The sequence below is a fragment of the Hemicordylus capensis genome, chromosome 11 (assembly GCF_027244095.1).
Source record: "Hemicordylus capensis ecotype Gifberg chromosome 11, rHemCap1.1.pri, whole genome shotgun sequence".
NCBI lineage: Eukaryota > Metazoa > Chordata > Lepidosauria > Squamata > Cordylidae > Hemicordylus > Hemicordylus capensis.
In genome coordinates, this window is record NC_069667.1 from 11,249,907 (window position 1) to 11,268,510 (window position 18,604).

General features: G+C 43.1%; 1 protein-coding gene and 1 non-coding gene across 12 annotated transcripts in view; both read right to left on the reverse strand.

Moving 5' to 3' along the window:
* Positions 1–18,604, reverse strand: part of DACH2 (dachshund family transcription factor 2) — a 421,855-nt gene that overhangs the window by 72,193 nt on the left and 331,058 nt on the right. For 8 of the 11 annotated variants that reach the window (XM_053274112.1, XM_053274104.1, XM_053274115.1 and 5 more), the window contains 2 exons: positions 10,529–10,664; positions 3,965–4,045 (listed from right to left, as the gene is read on the reverse strand). In XM_053274112.1, coding sequence (XP_053130087.1) covers positions 3,965–4,045; positions 10,529–10,664 — 217 coding nt within the window. The remainder of the gene's footprint in view (positions 1–3,964; positions 4,046–10,528; positions 10,665–18,604) is intronic. The other 3 variants (XM_053274108.1, XM_053274110.1, XM_053274113.1) reach the window with 1 other exon arrangement.
* On the reverse strand, positions 18,052–18,132 carry TRNAA-GGC (transfer RNA alanine (anticodon GGC)). Its single transcript has one exon. It is a non-coding gene; the product is annotated as a tRNA-Ala (tRNA).

Consider the following 18,604-nt stretch of genomic DNA (forward strand, 5'->3'; position numbering starts at 1 on the left):
TTTGGCACACACACCCCACACCCGCTCAAGGCAAGATGTGCCTTGAGGCACACAGGCTGATGATTCATGAGGTTGAATAACCAGCCCATGCCGATGAACAGCAAAAGACTAACCCATCCTGGTTTGAGGATGCAGTAGGAGAGAGTTCCCAGTCTAAAGAATGGAGGGGAAACCAGTAGCAGAGCCAAGCCAGCAGTGGCCCAGGGAGAGCCTCTACTGGTCATGCTGCGAAGGCAGTGCTAGTCATCTAACTCCTGAATGGGGCCACGCAGTCCCGTTCAAGAGCTAGATTGGGCCCAGCGCTGTGTTTGTAGAGTGGCCAGAAGCAGCTCTCCCTGAGTGAGAGCCGCTCCTGGACGTGCCATGAATGCAGCACTGGCCATTTATTATTATTATTATTATTATTATTATTATTATTATTATTATTATTAATAATTATCTATTATTTATTACATTTAACTCCCAGATGGGGCTGTTCAGCCCCACTCGGGAGCTAAACCAGCCCCCCCCTGGTGGTCTGATGTCAGATGTGGAGGGGGGGTGTCGAGGCTGCGAGGTGCGGCTCCTGAGGAGTGGCGGACCAGGTTCTTTGAACCCGGTCGCCCAACGGTGGCTACGCCCCTGGGCAAAACTCAAATTCTTCAGAGTTCAAAAGATTCTGTTTATCTGGAAATCCAGCCGGAGACCATTTGGAAATGCATGCCGAGGCAGGCAATTTATATTCAAGAGAGGAAGTGTAGCTTATGAGACTAGCTGTTTATTGAGGGGAGGGGTGAGGTGCAATGAGCAAAGAAGGCTGTGTATGTGGGGGTGCAGAATGTGCTGGCCCTTTGGGGAGCAGGGTGCATTATTCGATTATGTGCAATGCAAGAGGGAGAGAAAGAAAAAATCAGCAGCGCTATATATACTGGCACTGTTTATGCGTCCCCCCCCCACAAACTGGTCCCTAGTTTGCCTGGTCACCCTTGTCAGACATGACTGTAGATCACACCCCCTCGAATGTCTGAATTTGCACCTCGTACTTAATACGTAACTGCACGATACAATCTTTGTGGCATGTGAATCTGGACTGACTTACAATTCCCTGTAGACCTAAACCGACTGAGCCAACTTAGGTGCTGTAAGAAAGCTCCTCTGAGCTGCATTCAAGGACACCACTGTCAGCAAATCTGCTGAGTCATGGTGAACATGCAAGATCTTTAACCAACTGTTTTCTTGGATACACAGTTATGCCATTTATTTTCGTTTCTTCATTAAAATGCCCTGTCATTGCCCTGTCGTTCCATTCATTCAGAGCCTCAAGGTGGCTGACGGGCTATTATCCAAATAGATAAAAATATACATCATCATTACAGACAAAGCACCAAACAGCAAAATGTAGAAAGTAGCAGCAAATCCACAAACAAACTCCAAAGAGGACAATAACAGCGCAGCAATGTGCTGACCAGTCTTCCCAGGAACAGGGATTCCCAGTTGTTGTTGACTACAACTCCCAGCATACACAGTTGCGATGGCCTTTGGCTGGGAATTTTGGGAGTTGTGGTCAACAGTATCTGGGAATCCCTGTTAGAAGGAACACTGGTGCTGATGTGGCATTTGAAGGCAGATGAGAAGGGAAACAGCTGGATACCTCCAATGAACTGAAGACAGTGAGGAAGGGAAGCCACAAGGTGTGGTGATGGCCGCCAGCATGGACAGCTTTAAGAGAGGCTTAGACATAGAAACATAGGAAGCTGCCATATACTGGGTCAGACCATTGGTCTATCTAGCTCAGTATTGTCTTCACAGACTGGCAACAGCTTCTCCAAGGTTGCAGGCAGGAGTCTCTCTCAGCCCTCTCTTGGAGATGCTGCCAGGGAGGGAACTTGGGACCTTCTGCATGCAAGCAGGCAGATGCTCTTCCCACAGCGGCCCCATCACTTTAGGGGAATATCTTACCGTGCTCACATGTAGTCTCCCATTCATAGGCAAACCAGGGCAGACCCTGCTTAGCAAAGGGGGCAATTCATGCTTGCTACCAGGAGCTGATTTTAGAGTATGATTAGATCTTTCCACCAAACCAGATGATTGTGATGATGGGCTATGTGATACTTCTGTGTAATTCCTAACGCTTTGCATAGTTTCTTATTTATGTATTATTTATTTTTCTACGTGAACTGCTTTGAGAACTTTGGTTGAAGGGTTAATCTAAATATAAATATAATATAAATATTTGTTGTAGTAGTCGTCGTCGTTCCTGCATGATGTGTCCTGTAAAGGAACTTCCTCTGTCTGATCAATGTATTTGGGAACCCTAAGTCAACTCATGACTACATTGAAAAGTACTTTGGCTGTAACTGAGAGAGGGCATGCCTGCACCTCTTGCTTTTGGGCTTCCCAGAGGTATTTGGTGGGCCACTTTGTGAAACAGGATGCTGGACTAGATAGAACTAGATAGGACCAGCAGGGCTGTTCTTAGGTACTTGGCCATTGGTCCGTCTGGCTCAGTGTATTATCATTATTTATTTAACATATTTTTATACCGCCCCAAACACAAGTTCTCTGGGCAGTTTACAAAACAATAAAAACAACCAATATAAAGATTAACACACTTCAACAATTAAAATTTGAAAAGTTAAAACTATTAAAACATAATTAAAACAAAATTAAAACAATATCTAATTAAAAGCCTGGGTGAACAAATGCATCTTTACTGCCCTTTTAAAGGACTGACTGACTGACTGACTAAAAGTTGTCAGAGACGGGGAGGCTCTTATTTCAGCAGGAAGTGTGTTCCAAAGCCTCGGGGCAGCAACAGAAAAGGCCCATCCCTGAGTAGCCATCAGACGAGCTGGTGGCAACTGCAGACGAACCTCTCCAGATGATCTCAATGGGCGGAGTGGTTCATAGAGAAGAAGGCGTTCTCTTAAATACCCAGGGTCCAAGCTGTTTAGGGCTTCATAGGTTATAACCAAAGCCTTGTACTTTGCCCGGAAACTTATTGGCAGCTAGTATAGATCTTTTAAGATAGGAGTGATATGGTCTCTCTGAGATGACCCAGAGACCAACCTGGCTGCCACATTCTGGACTAACTGCCGTTTCCGGACTACGTAAAAGACAGCCCCACATAGTATCTACACCCAATTCGATTCACTGAATAGCAGTAACCCTCCAGGGTTTCAGGCTCAGGGTTCCCCCCCGCCGGGCCCCAGCCCTAGCTGGAGATGCCAGGAAACGAACCTGGGACCTTTAACAATGCAAAGCAGATGCTCCACCACTGAGCTCTGGTCCCTTTTCAGCTGCACACAATTCAAGGACGCCATATGAAGCGAGCTTCTGCTGAATGGTCCATGTAGTTGATGGGTCAACTTGCACCAACTAGAAGTGACTCTCCTGGGTTTCTGTATCAGGGGTTTCCCCCAGCCTTACCTGGAGGTGCCAAGGATCAAACCTGGGACCCTCTGCATGCCAAGGTGCTCTTCTACTTAGCTACAGCCCCATCTGTATCTAGAGCTACAGAACTTCATTTTGAACTGATGTAGTTCGTCTGTCTCTTAATACAGCCTGGTTCTTTCAAACTGTGCATGCATGCTTGCAGATTCCTTGCTTGTCCAGCTCTCTTTTATTTTTGTTTTTTGTGGGCGGTTTGTCAGGTGTCACTATCTCTACAAGCAAGACAGCCACCAATACTCCCAACATCCTTATCCAATAGTGTGAGCAGTTCCTATCACCAAAAGGAGCACATGTGGCATTTTTTAAAAACATGGTTGTATGATAACCTATGGGTGTAGGGTGCGGGGGAGTCCGCAAAACTGCAAAAGACGATCTCAACTCAAAATCAGTCACGAGTTTGATGCTATGGTGACCACTCACCCATTGGCATAAAGAACGCTAAGATTGTATGATCGAGACAGTGATTGTCACCTATGTGAAGATAGCAGTGGAGTCATTCTATGGCATTGCAAAAAAGACAGGAGGAAGTTACCTTTTTCCTTTGGGAGTTTTTTGGGGTGAGGACCACGTTCTTGATCCACAGGTTCTCCTTCTCTAGTATTGGACAGCATAGCTAAAGGAAAGTCAGAGAGAGAGAGGGAGGGAGGGAGAGAGAGAGGGAGGGAGAGAAGGAGCACAGTGGCGCTGAACTGCAAATTTGTCAAAATGAAAAACAACCCCTCCCCAAATGTAAATCAGAGATGGCCAACCACTGGTTGACATCCAGACTGATGCTGCATTAGTGCAATGAACAAAGATGCATTCCTGCAAAAAGGCCCTATAGCTGAGCAGATGCTCCACACTGCTCAACTGCTGGCATTCTTGGTCTCCTTGTGGAAATATTGCACTTCTGCAACAAAGATAGTGGATAAATTTGCATAATAGAGACAGGATCTTCTCAGTTGTGGCCCCTCAGTCAGAAGAGCTCTGCCATGCTCCTTCCCGCGGGGCTTTTAAGGAGTGGTTGAAGACCCATCTCTTTAGAGAGGCATTTTTAACTGCAACTACATCTGCTAGGTACTAACGTTTAACGTTTTAACTTGGAATTTTAACTTTTGGTTTTAACTGAGGCTTGTTTTTAGTTAGTTTCTATTTTATTAGTTTCATATTGTTGTTGTTTTTTATAACGCATTAGTTTGACTGATTTAGTTTGCCGCCCCGAGCAGCAGCATACTGGAGGGGCAGAGCAGAAATAAATAAATGAAATATTCGACATCCGTAGACAGAGGAAGAGGTTCTACGGTAAGAAGCGCATCAGGACACCCTGTTGCACCAGCACAAGGCTGGTCTGGAATGCATGCTCCCAACGGAGCAGAACTAGTTAGCACATATGCACAGGCAAAACACATTTCTATAATCCCCGATGGTGTGTTTACCAGAATATGGGAAACACCTATATTGGGCAGCAGCGATATAGGAAGGTGCTGAAAGGCATTGTCTCATACTGCATGGGAGATGACAATGGTAAAGCCTCCTGTAGTCTACCAAGAAAACCACATGGCTTTGTGGTCGCTAGGAGTCGACACCGACTTGATAGACCAACCTTTCCTTTCCTACACTACTGGCAGTAACAGTTTTGTAGCTGTGGGGCCCATAAGCTTGTGCAGACAAAGCCCCATGAGATCTAAGAAGTTCTGAAAGGCATTCAGAGAGATGCTTTAATCGCACCTCCATGCTGCATACATTAGTAACCTTTGTCTGCCCTATGTAACATCACAGCCGGAGAAATCAGAATGGTCAACCAAGTTCATTGCACAGAGTTAAAAGACAGATTATGATGACCCATTTTTGGCCCCCCCAGAGATGGTTGGACAGCAACCCCCATCATTTACTTCCATCATCCAGCTGAAGGCTGCTATGGCTGCGGATGATGGGAGTCGTAGTACAACAATATCTGGGGATCCAAGGCTGGGAACTCTGCTGTGGTAGGTAACATATGCCACTATGGCTTTTCCTCTAGAACAGATGGATTGTGGTTGAATCTCCACATGAGCAAAGGTGATACTGTGTGGGCTGAGGCAAGTGTGGTGTTTTTGGTTCATCCATTCCTTGATCCAGGCCAGCTTTTGAATGGGCTTTTTTTACTTGTATCCCAGTTCTGGTGAAGAGGCGGGGCTAACAAACAGCCAGCAGCAAGAGCACGGAAAAGCAGCCTGTGCGTGCCTTCAGTACAAAATCTCTATTTTATTATTTATTTATTATTTATTTATTTAAAATATTTATACCCTGCCCCTCCAGTACACTACTGCTTGGGACGACTCACAATATTAATGAAAAGGTACAATGTAAAATAAGACTAATATAAAGTTAACCAAATTTAAGTTAAACCAGTTAAAAGACCAGGCTAAAACCACATTTAAAACTGCATTTTTTTTAAAGTTTCAAAAGTTATTTTAAAAGCTAAAAACTGAGAACTACAAAAACTAAAGAACCTACCAGAAATAAGCAGAGATGAAATGAAAAAGCCTCATTAAAAAGATATGTTTTCAATTGTTTTTCAAAAACACTATTTCATTAAACTATTAATATTCTTGATTCCACTCCACTGCCTTGTCCTTACATACCACAACTCTTTCTCTTGCATTCTACAGCAATCAAGATACAGGTAGGTGGCCAGAAACTGGCCACTTTCTATTACAGATACTCTATGGGGGGTTTCACAGAAATATTCAAAAATGTTCATATTCCTTTCCTGTCATGTCCCAATGACTTGCACTATGTAGGATTAAATCTTAATGTCGTCTTGCTCTTTGAAATATCACAGCCACCTTTGTCTAGGGTGAGAAATGTCCACCTCAAGAACCCCAAACAGTATGTCCCTCTATGGCAAAAGATGGCCATGAAACTGATTGCCAGGAAATTTAGGACTTGACAAAAGGAAGTACATTTTTCACACCGCACACAACTAAGGTATAGAATTCTATGCCATGGGATGTGGTGATGGCCACCAGCTTGGATGACTTTAAAATTGCTTATTCATGGAGGACAGGTACATCAATGGCTGCTAGTCCGGATGGCTAGAGGATACCTCCATGCTCAGAGGTAGGATGCCTCTGAATACCAGTTGTATGGGAGCAACACCAGGAAAGAGGGCATTCCTTCATCTCATAAGAACATAAGAACAGCCCTGCTGGATCAAGCCCATATAGTCCAGCATCCTGTTTCGCACAGTGGCCCACCAGATGCTGCTGGAAGCCACAGTCTGGAGTTTAGGGCATGCCCTCTCTCCTGCTGTTACTCCCCTGATTGTGTGCCTTCCCAAGCCATCTGGTGGGCCACTATGCGAACTAGGTAGGCTTTGGGTTTGATTCAGCAAAGTTTGTCTAATATTTTATGACAACTGGCCACCAGGGAATGCGCATGGAATGTTCACAGGCAAGTAAACATGGATACCCACCAGCTTGTGCAAAGGAAAGTGGCTACATTTTCCAGAACTACCATACAAGTTTTTAAAATGGCTGTCTCCCATGTTTTTGTATGTGGTCGATTAAGTTCCAGAGAATCAACAATGGGACACAAAAAAGCTTATTTGAAAACACACCCTGCCTGAATGGCTCTCAAGTGGTCAGTAAATTAGGGGACACTTGAGGTTTGGAGCCCAGAATTCTCCAATGCATTATAAAATAATGTTTGGAGTCAAGTACGAACTAATCTTGAAAGAGAAAATGTGCTCGTCTGAGCAAAGAAAAACAAGACGTGAGTGAAAATAGTGAGGAGAGCTATTTCCCCTGAAATGTTCAAATTAACTAATTAACAAGAATGATTCATTGAAATCATTTTAGATGAAAAATGCTCTTAATAGACCAGAGAATTTAAAGAATTGGTAATTATCTGTCATTCTTCTCACTTAATAGAGAAATATAGACAGCTAGATGGCTAACAATCCCAACTGATGGATGACAGTTCGAAGACAATAATCCATGCCGTTGAGACAGTAATCCCCCCCCCCCACTTAGCACCTGCAGAATCAGTTGGATGTGTTGTTAGCTTTATGGTTTCTGGGTTTCTTTCTTTCTTTCTTTGCTGATTAAAACATTATGTCCTCCACACCTAACAGATTAAAGAATGCAAACCCCAAAAGCAACCCTGCATCAATTTGAAATAATTGTGAAATATTTTGCCTGACTTTGATGAATGTTTGCTGTCAGAGAGCAAATATTTAAAAACATATATGCCCCTTTTCAGGCAATCAGGAACACGTGGTTTTTCAAGCCTGTGCCTTATTATGAAGTGTTGTGAATATTGCTTGGTTCAGACATTTATCACACCAGTGTTGCCTCTTGTGTGGCAGAAGAGGAGCCTTTAGTGAACCACTTTAGTGAACCTTGAACAAGAAGTGGCCAGTTGTGGGGACAGAACCAAGATGACTGATAGGCTTGTTGAGACCTGCTGGTTACCATAGAGATGAGAAGGTGCTGGGTGGGGATGGTTGGAGGTCCTTTTCTTGGGCAAGATGTAATGTACTTCCCTCACAAATTCTACAGAGAAGAAATTATGGGATTTCCCTGTCTTTGAAGGTTTGTCCACCTTCAGTCAGAAAGGGGTGTCTGAGAAGCATGTTTTATAGAGATGTGCACAAAATGAATTTTTCGACTCGTTTCAAATTCAAATCGAATTCCGAAAATTCATTTTGAATTCAGATCAAATTCAAATCCGGTCCAAAAATGTTATTTGAATTCAAATCATTCCAACCCGGTTTGGGGCCTTTTTAACTAATAAGGGGGCCTGGATAGTTTTTAAAAAGTGCCAAACATGAATCGAATTTTGAAAATACAATTTGAATTTGAATTGAATTGCCCCTTTAAGGGATCCAGATTCAAATCACTTGAATCACCCAGATTTGAGTTGAACTGATCCAAATTCAAATCGATTTGCACATTCCTAATGTTTTGTTGCCCTGCAACTTCTATACTGGACCCTGCCAGCAACATACTACTTTATTTACTGCACTGCCAGTTAGATCGTCTCAATTCTATATTAAATATCTACTGATAAGTAAAATTCCAAGGCTGACTCTAGCTGTAGCCAAATTCCTGTCAGATGTTGTAAGAACAAGGAAGCAACTTGTGTAGATGGAAAGATGATTTGTGGCTGTGGGGTGGGGGCTTTGAATCATTTTTGGTTTTGCAGACAAGAATTTCTTGCCTAGAATTCTGTCACTTTATCTTATGTTGCAATCATGGTGGTTTGCTTTATTTTTGCTTCCGGTTTCTTGCCTGCAATAAGTTGACTGGCCAACTGAGTGATGATTGGAGGGATTAAAAACTAAACGAAACTGTAAAGAGCTGGAGTGGCCAAGACCTTGCCCAACTTTCCCACCCCATGTGACAAAGATGTGAATGCAGACATTTCCACCCCATGCCCAATGCACCATTATTGAATTGCACAGGGAGGGGTATCAGTTTGAAGATCTGCAAGCAAGCCTAGGGGTTGGGCAAACGTGCTTAAGATTTCCTCAAATTCATTTCTGCTCTACCCCCAAGCTTTAGAAGATTAAGCCCAACCAGAGTACATTCTATAATAAGATAGTAATTAGTGCTGCCACCCAATTAAATATCCCTTAGTAAATTAATCACATGAGCTTTTTAGCCAATTAATCCATTAAGTGATGGATAAAATCTGCATAGATGTAAATCTGCATTTGGGTAAGAACAGTAGTTTGGAAGCAAAGGGATACTTTCTTGGTGTTTAGAAGCTGAACAAGTATGGCACAGTGAGTATTCTTTGAGAAGAGGTAGTATTTCCTGCATGTGAGAGGAAGAAGGATTTCCTTTACTGAAATGGCACATGTCACTTGCTGTTTTTATGGATACTTGAATTAAAAATAATACTCCTTTTAAAAAAAACTATATAGAATCCACATCTATAGAATCTATTTCTTGATATGATCTCTATCTACATACTAGTAAAATGGACTTGCAGTTTGCGAGTGTACCTCCTGTACCAAGAAATGATGCACTTTTCCTTCACTCCTTGTTAACTGATGACCAGAATGTAATAGTGTTGCTGCCTAGAACCCCTAAAAAGATAAAATCTAGGAGACTGAACAAGAGAGACAAATGGAGATATCAAGTGCAAAATTTTTGGGGGATTTAAAAAAATTTCCTAAGCACATTCCATGGAAATTCAACATGGATAGAAATCCAGTGAACTGAAACAATATAACTTGTTTTTCTTCATCATTTTGTAAAAGTCTGGACTTCTTGTCTGTGAAAGCTTACCAGAAGGCATAATTTCCTGGGCTTGTCCAGTGGGAGTGTTTCCCCACATTTTCCAGGGGAATTAATTAATTTTCCTGTGGATTTTGGTTTTTCTGACCGTGTGGGTGAGGTCCGGAACATATCTGTGAAAACGGTGTGTTTCTTCTGTCTTTCATGGTTTAGTTTGGGAATTTCATGTCAGTGAGTGAGTGAGGCCCAAGCAGCTTTATATAGATAGATATAGGCTGCCGGGGGGATATTGGAAGGGGGGAAAATGAAACCAGAACAGTATGTGCTTGCTTTTTAAAGAAAGTTGTATTTTTTTCAGGAGGGGGGGGATTACAATTTTCACAGGGGGTTCAGTTTTTGAGAGTTCACCCCCTATTGTTTATGTGATTTTCTGTTTGTATTACTTTCATCTGCTGATGTTTCCATAGTGATTTTCATAATGATTACAGTGGTTTTGGTTTGTGCAACTTAAGCATTTCTTTAATAATAAAAAGTGAAAGGAAAATCTGCTGTTCAATTAGTAGGTCAACTTTTTAGGAATCCAAAAAGGGATTGCTTTGCTAAAAGATCTGCAGGGCAATTCATAATGCGTGTACCAGGGAGTAAATCTCTCTGAATTCAATGGGACTTGCTTCTCAGCAAGCACCACTAGGATTGTGCTGTTAATCATTTCCTCTGGCTGATCTAATTGCTGCAGCCCTGGTAATAATGTTTTTTTGGTGTTCTTTTGATCTATGTTCACTTCCTACAATCAGCGCTTTCCATTTGCCCTCTGTTTGAGGCCTTTGACACAATACCCTTCCCAATTTCAGTGGAATGAAAATAACCAACAATAATACAGTACCAACCAATTCTGTCTGGCATGTTGTCAAGTTGCGATGGAGAACTGGAAACACTACTACTTTGATGTGACGAGGCATGACTCCCGGGTCTTTGACTCTCTTCCACGGATGGGGCAGGTGAAGGGCTGTCTTGAATCCTCTCCTTAAAAACAAAAATAAGATCATCTTTGTCAAATGTTGGTGTTTGCCCTAGAAGACAGAAAGTCCATACCTTTCAGCTGTCACTTTTTACATACAGGTTGAGTATCCCTTATCCGGACATCCGAAATCCGGAATGCTCCCAAATCCGGACACCACGGCGTAACAAAAACAAAACGCCTCAGCTCACTCGCTCGCAGATTCCCAATTTTGGTGCTTTTAAACATGCAGTCAAAACTTACTTATTTCAGAAGGCTGTTAGTGACTGGGGTTTTATCTGTAATTCCCTCTAGTTGCAGCTCTGCTTTTATTGTGAAGCTTTTAAATGTTTTCTATGTTCTCGCTTTGGCACTAGAGGGAAAAGGGAAAGCCCCTTTCCTCCACTCCCTGCTCAGTTTGGCGCCTGATCTGTTGGTGTCTGTTTTGGTGCTCTGGATACCATGCCCAAGAGATCTCATTATGCAAATATTCCAAAATCCAGAACGCTTCTGGTCCCAAGCAGTCTGGATAAGAGATACTCAACCTGTATTACATGGCATGCTCCTGCTAAATTACGTCTCCTATTAGGTTCTTCTTTTGGCTTTGGGGGGAGATAAAGGGATATCTTTGCAAAAATTAGAGTGTTCACTAAACTAAATTTCCACCCCACCATCCATACCTGCCTATCCAGATAGTAATGTAGCAGCATGTCGTGAGTTGAAGCTATCCCACAAGGGATGCAAACCATTCAGCTATAACTTTGCATGAGTGTACAGGTGTCTGCATATGTATATTTTTTTGGTGTGTGAGTGGCATTTTAAAAGTGAACCTGGGTACAGGCTGAACTGGGGATGGTTCAAATATGTTGGATATTAGTGTGTGAGTAACCGCATGTGCGTGTAAATCTGCTGCACGTGCACTGTATAGGTAGTGTAGTTTACAGAAAGCAAGCTGTGGTGGTCGGGTTACTAACACAGTTAGTAAGTTCATCCAGAAGCCAGTTCATGATGAGCTGCTGTAGGAACAATGAATGCAGCATAAAAACATCCAGCAATGTTAAGTGTGTCTCTGTGTGTCTTTCTGTGTGCTCAGGAAACAATCCTAGGTCTGCCTTTAAGGAGTTACTGTATTTACCCCAATACAAAATGTCTCTGAATTCAAGATGAGCACCTTAAAAATAGAGATTAAATACTAGAGATGTGCATGAAATGAGTTTTTTAAATTCATTTCAGATTCAAATCAAATTCTGAAAGTTTGTTCAGAATTCAAATAAAATTTGAATCTAGTCCAAAAATTCAATTTGAATCAACTTGGCCCTGTTTGGTATCCTATCTAAACAACCAGGGGGGCCGAATGGTTTACAATGGGTGCCAAATGGCCCTTGAATCAATTCTGAAGCAAATTTTGAAAATTTGTTTCAAATTTGAAACATATTGCCCTTTTAAGGCAATTTATTCAAATTTGAATAATTCAAATCACCCACGTTTAAGTTGAATCGATTCGAATTCAAATTGATTTACATATCCTAATTAAATACCTTTATTTACCCCACAGGAAGAAGACTCTGAATTTAAGATGACCTCATAATTTCTAACATGAAAGAACTTAGAGAAAACCTAGTCCTGGATTCGGGTAAAGTATGTACTTTTTTTTTTTTTTTGGTCTGAAACGCCGGAGTGTTTGCTGCACTCTGTGAAAAATAAAAATAACCCTGCATCACATTAACTCAAATCCTGCATGGGGAAATGCAGAATTCTCAATTAATCTCATTACATTACGCAAAAGACACCTATTTGTTTATTTTGTCATTTCATCTGAAAGTTCCTGAGGGAGAGAGGGCACTGAAACTGTGTTTCTTACCTCTAAATAGTCTAATAAGACTTCAATTCCCTAGTTACTAAATTTCCATCAGGCATTACCAAAGACTATCAAACTTATCTTTGAAGCCTTAGCAACTAGAAACTTCCTTCTTTAATTTATTTTTTTTTTAAGCAGAGATACTCAGGTTTCTGAATACTACTAATTTTTGCTGTGTAATGGCAGGACCACAGAATACAGCTCAGTATATGTTATCTTCATCAAGACAAATGGGGCCCTATTGAAACTCCTGTATTGTGGATAAAATTGATGCTACTCGTTCTCTAGATAAAGAATAAAGATTGCAGAGCTTCAATACAGTCTTAAAAAGGGGTAGGAGTTCCTGCTCCTTCTTTAATGCTAACTGGGCAAAGAGGCACCTTTTGCCGTGGTGATTCCCTTTATTTAGCAGGGGGAGAGTAACTGGCCCTCTCCACCCCCAGCACAGTACCTCCAGTGACTGTTGCTGGTGTCTATCGTGTTTTTTTAAGAATGTGAGCCCTTTGGGAACAGGGAGCCATCTTATTTATTTAATAATAATAATAATAATAATAATAATAATAATAATAATGGCAGAGAGCTGGTCTTGTGGTAGGCAAGCATGCAATTTCCCCTTTGCTAAGCAGGGTCCACCCTGGTTAGCATTTGAATAGAAGACATGGGCAAGCACTGGAAGATATTCCCCTTAGGGGATGGAGCCGCTCCGGGAACAGCATCTACCTGCTTGCCTGCAGAAGGTTCCAAGTTTCCTCCCTGGCATCTCCGAAATAGGGCTGAGAGAGACTCCTACCTCCAACTTTGGAGAAGTCGCTGCTGGTTTGGGTAGACTATCCTGAGCTAGATGTACCAATGATCTGACTCAGTATATGGCAGCTTCCTATGTTCCTCATTAAACCACACAGGATGGAAAACGCCCACATGATCATAAAATAGTAGTTCTGAGATATTCTTCATTGGCTAAATAAATGTCTTAGCATACGGTGTGATATATTTTGACTTACAGAGCATCATAGGAATAGCCTTCAGTACAGCACTGTGCTAGATTTATATTTAGCTCAAGCTACAGCAGAAAGGCACATTAGTGCCAATGCAAATCCATTGCATTCCTCCACCAAGAAAAGTTAATTTGCAAATGTGTTCGAAGACGTTTTGGAACTGCAGAGCTGGAAGGCTTCAGGAAGGCACCATGAACAGTTCACACAATTGAAAACTGGGTAGGACAAGTGTCCTACCCAGGTTTGGGAGCTGTTCACACTCCGGATTTCTGATCATGTGTGAGCAAACTGGGTAGGAGGAGGGAGGAGTGATTGTGCGCAAGAGAAGAGCTGGGTGGGGCAGTTTTTACTGGTAAAGAGCTGGGTAAATGTGCTGGGTAGGATGGTGCTGTCCTACATAGCTCCTTTCTTACATACAATCACTCCGCGTTCCTCCTACCTAGGTTTTTGCTCTTAAACAATCAAAAAATGGGATCATGCACAGGTCTCAAAGTTGGGTAGGACACTTGTCCTACCCAATTTATGATTGTGTGAACTGTCTTTCTATTCTTTCCATCCCCAAGTTCAGATCATCCACATGTGCCAGCATAGCGTAGTGGTTAGAGTGTTGGACTAGGACTGGGAAGACCTGATTTCGAATCCCTATTCAACCATGAAACTCATTGGGTGACTATGGGCCAATCACTTCTCTCTCAGCCTAACCTACCTCACAGGGTTGTTGTGAGGATAAAGAGAAGCATGTGAGCTCCTCAGAGGAAGAGTGGAATATAAATGCAATAAATAAATAAATAAAATGAATGTGTCCTTTCCCCAGAAGATGAGATCACATCATCCACATAACGGGGTGTCACAAACTGGGAACCAAAGTAATCAAGCCGTATGGTATAACAGGAATCTCAAGAGGCGAATGCATAAAGGTGAAATAATGTAAATGACTCTGTGATCACTACAAAGAGCCCCCCTGCCTGATTGCGAACCGGAATGTCGCGGTTCCGTGCACACTAGTCAACATTGACTTGACAGCACAACCTTTCCTTTCCTTTATTTAAGTCTCAAGCTTTTTCATGTTTTTAGATTTCCGAAGCGATTTTTGTGGAAATCCAACGGATTGAAATGCAGTGAGCTGAAACAATATAGCTTGTTCTTTGCTTCATAATTCAGTGGAAGTCTGGACTTTCTGTCTCGAGAAAACTGCCAGAAGGCAGCAATCCCTATATGTTTCAAATGAGAACACACACACACACACACCCCACACACCCATTTTTCGGGAAATTAATCAATCTTTCCAGGATTTCCTATTTTTCTGGAAGTCTGGCTGAGGTCTGGTACTTACCTGTGAAATGGCTCGTTTGTTTCTTTCAGTTTGGACTGGAAGTTTCATGTCAGTGAGCATGTGAGTGAGGCCCAAGAAGCTTTGTATAGATAGATATATTTACTGTGGAAATTGTTCTTTTTACTGAATCTGGTCTCATGGGTTCCAGCCCACACTGGAGGTGTTTCACTATGCACTACCAACAAATTACTAACCCATTAATTAATTAATCAATTAATTACACAGCTGGGCTGGGCTACCCAGATCGCGGCTAGCACACAAGCATTTCCCCCTTCTCCTACTTTGATTTTTGCCTATGCGCAATTGTTTCTTGGCACTTGGAAACTGGCCAGACGTTTCCCCCTACCCTGATTTTGATCATGAGATCCTGCACTGTGCAGCCATTTCCCTATAGGTCCACGGTAGACACAATGGAACCACTCATCCACCTGGAGATGTAATGTCTAGAAACTCTGAGGAGGGAATGGAATCCTGAAGAATGACAATTCCAACAACATAGGAAGACCATTGGCCCATTTTGCTCAGTATTGTGTTCACAGACTGGCAGTGGCTTTTCCAGGCTTGCAGGCAGGAGTCTCTCCCAGCCCTATCTGGAGATTGCAGTGAGGGACCTTAGGAACATGGGAACAAAGGAAGCTGCCATATACTGAGTCAGACTATTGGTCCATCTAACTCAGTATTGTCTACACAGATGGGAAGCAACTTCTCCAAGGCTGCAGGCAGGAACCTTGTGCATATATGCATGCAGGTGCTCTTTCTAGAGTGGCCCCATCCCCTCAGGGGAATATCTTACAGTGCTTACACATGTACTACTACGACGAAGAATATTTATATACCGCTTTTCAACAAAGGTTCCCAAAGCAGTTTACATAGAGAAAGAAGTAAATAAATAAAGATGGATCCCGGTCCCTAAAGGGCTCACAATCTAAAAAGAAACATAAGATAAACACCAGCATCAGCCACTGGAGGGATGCTGAGTTGGGGTTGGATAGGGCCAGTTGCTCTCCCCCTGCATGCAAGCCTAAAGGGAAGCCCCATCCCCTAAGGCAGGGATTCTCAATGTGTGGGTCCCCAGATGTTCTTGGACTTTAACTCCCATAATCCCCAGCCCCAGTGGCCTTTGGTTGGGAATTATGGGAGTTGAAGTCCAATTACATCTGGGGACCCACACGTTGAGAATCCCTGCCCTAAGGGGAATTTCTTACAGTTGCCCACATACAGGCTCCACTTCAAATGCAAACCAGGGTGGACCCTGCTTATCAAAGGGGACAATTCATGCTTGCTACCACAAGATCAGCTCAGGACAGAAATGGAAGAAGGCATTCCCAAGAGACAAAAACAGGTCAAAACAGGGACAGTGATCTACCAGGGACAAATTCCAGAAAATAGGGTTTGTCCCTGGTAAAGAGGGACCATTGGAGCATATGTAGCCTCTGCCCAGGCCTGCCACAGCCTGATGGTCTCCATGCCTACCTCCATCTCTAACCACTTGGCAGTTATCCCTCTTCCTATGTGGCCTTCTTAGGATTCCAATCCCAGGCTCTGCCTAGATTTTATTCCCAGGAACTGACATCCCTTGCTGAGCCTCATATTTCGGAGTATACTTCCAGAACAGGGAGCTACAGAACAGACTCTCTTAATTGCAATAGGTCGTGTTTGTCTGTTTTAAACACATTGTCTGAGAATTCTGCCCAGAATGCTTTTTTAATAGGATAGTTCTTGTACATTCAATAACAAGTGAACCTCAAAATTATGTCACGGATGCATATCTATTATACAGCAGTTAATCCTCAATGGATTTTTTTAAACTAATGATCTCTTATTTAACGAACATACAATAACTAATAAAACTTAAAGAGAAGCGTTTAATTGCTGTACTGTTAGCCTACTAATTAAAAATATTTGTTAAGCTTAAATAGATAGCAATCTTTTCTAGGCCTTTCATGCCTCTGTATCTTGAGGGCATTTTTGATTTAAATCAGTCTGAAACAAACATCAGTGATATTCATTCTCCAGTGATATTCCTGCAGGCATGATAACTATATTGGCAGAACAACAACAACAACAACAAAAAGGTGTTATTATTCTGGGTACTGATCATTGTTTCTGGATTAAGAGGACTAAACTGGCAGAGAGCCTGAGAAAGAAACAAGGAAGCATTGGCCCTGTTTCGAGTCTTTATATATATTGTGCAATCTTTGAAAAGCTTTTTTTTTTCTTTTTTCTGGGCTGACACTAGCATGTAGATCACGGCAGTCCAACACTGACACTCTGGCTGTTAGTTAGTATTCTATTTCTATACCGCCCTTCCAAAAATGGCTCAGGGCGGTTTACACAGAGAAATAATAAATAAGAATAAAATGGCTCCCTGTCCCCAAATGGCTCACAATCTAAAAGAAACATAAGACAGACAACAACAACAGTCACTGGAAGTACTGTGCTGGGGGTGGATAGGGCCAGTTACTCTCCCCCTGCTCAATAAAGAGAATCTCCATGCATGTTAAAAGGTGCCTCTTTGCCAAGTTAGCAGGGGTTACTGTTGTTGGACTACAGGTCCCATCCTCTCCAGCCACAGTGGCCAATAGCCAGGAATCATGGGAGTTGTTGTCGGACAACAGCCAGAGGGCTGACAATGTCCTGAGGTAGACGGACAACAACAAGCTCTAAGCAGGGGCAGTCCTTCCATGAGGCAAGGTGAGGCAGGAGCCTCAGGCAGCAGATGAGTGGGATGCCAGCGAGGCAGCAAGAGGAGGAGGAGGAGGAGGAGGAGGAGGGTGCACACAGGGGAGGCCATTTGGTGCCCTGCCTCAGGCATACGGAGGTGGAGAGCCACCACTGACTCGGTTCACACACTTACAGACAGACCTACTCACAGACTTGGTTCACGCACTTACTAGGAACACAGGAAGCTGCCTTTTCAGGCCCTTGGTCCATCAAGCTCAGGACTGTCTACACTGACTGGCAGCAGCTCTCCAAAGTTCCAGGCGGGAGACTTTCCCAGCCCTACCCGGAGATGCTGCCAGGGAGTGAACCGGGGACCTTGTGCACGCAAAGCAGTCAAATAGATGAGCTATACCACTCAACTATAGCTTCATCCCCAAATGTATAGGAACAACGGAAACTGACTGATACCGAGTCAGAACTTTGGTCCATCTAGCTCAGCACTGTCTATTCTGAACGGCAGCAGCTCTCCAAGGTTTCAGGCAGGAGTCTCACCCAGCCCTACCTGGAGATGCTGCCAGGGATTGAACCGGGGACCTTCTGCATGCCAAGCAGATGCTCTACCACTGAGCTATGGCCCCATCCCCTAAGGGAAATGTCTTACAGCATACAGCACTCACATGTGCTGCCCATCTAAATGCAAACCAAAGCAAACCTTGCTTAGCAAAGGGGACATTTCATGCTTGTGACTGTATGAATTTCCTACACAGCATTCTCTTGTGTGGGAGGAACAGACACACGGCCCTTCCTCTTCCTATGAATGTAATGTTGCATTTCCACACGGAGGCTCAAACAGATGGGGATGGGTCTGAGAGCCCCTGCTTTGCATGCCACAATCCCAGGTTCAATCCCTGGCATCATTTCCAGGGCTCAGGGCCATCCTGGATCCCTGGAGAGCTGCTGCCAGTCAGAGTAGACAATGCTGAGCTAGATGGACCAATGGTCTGACTCAACAGATGGCAATTTCCTAGAGGCTGCCCTCCTCTAACCCCAGTAAACAGCACCAGTGCAAATCAAGTGAGTTGGTATTGTAAAAAATATTTGGGGGGTGGGTGGGAT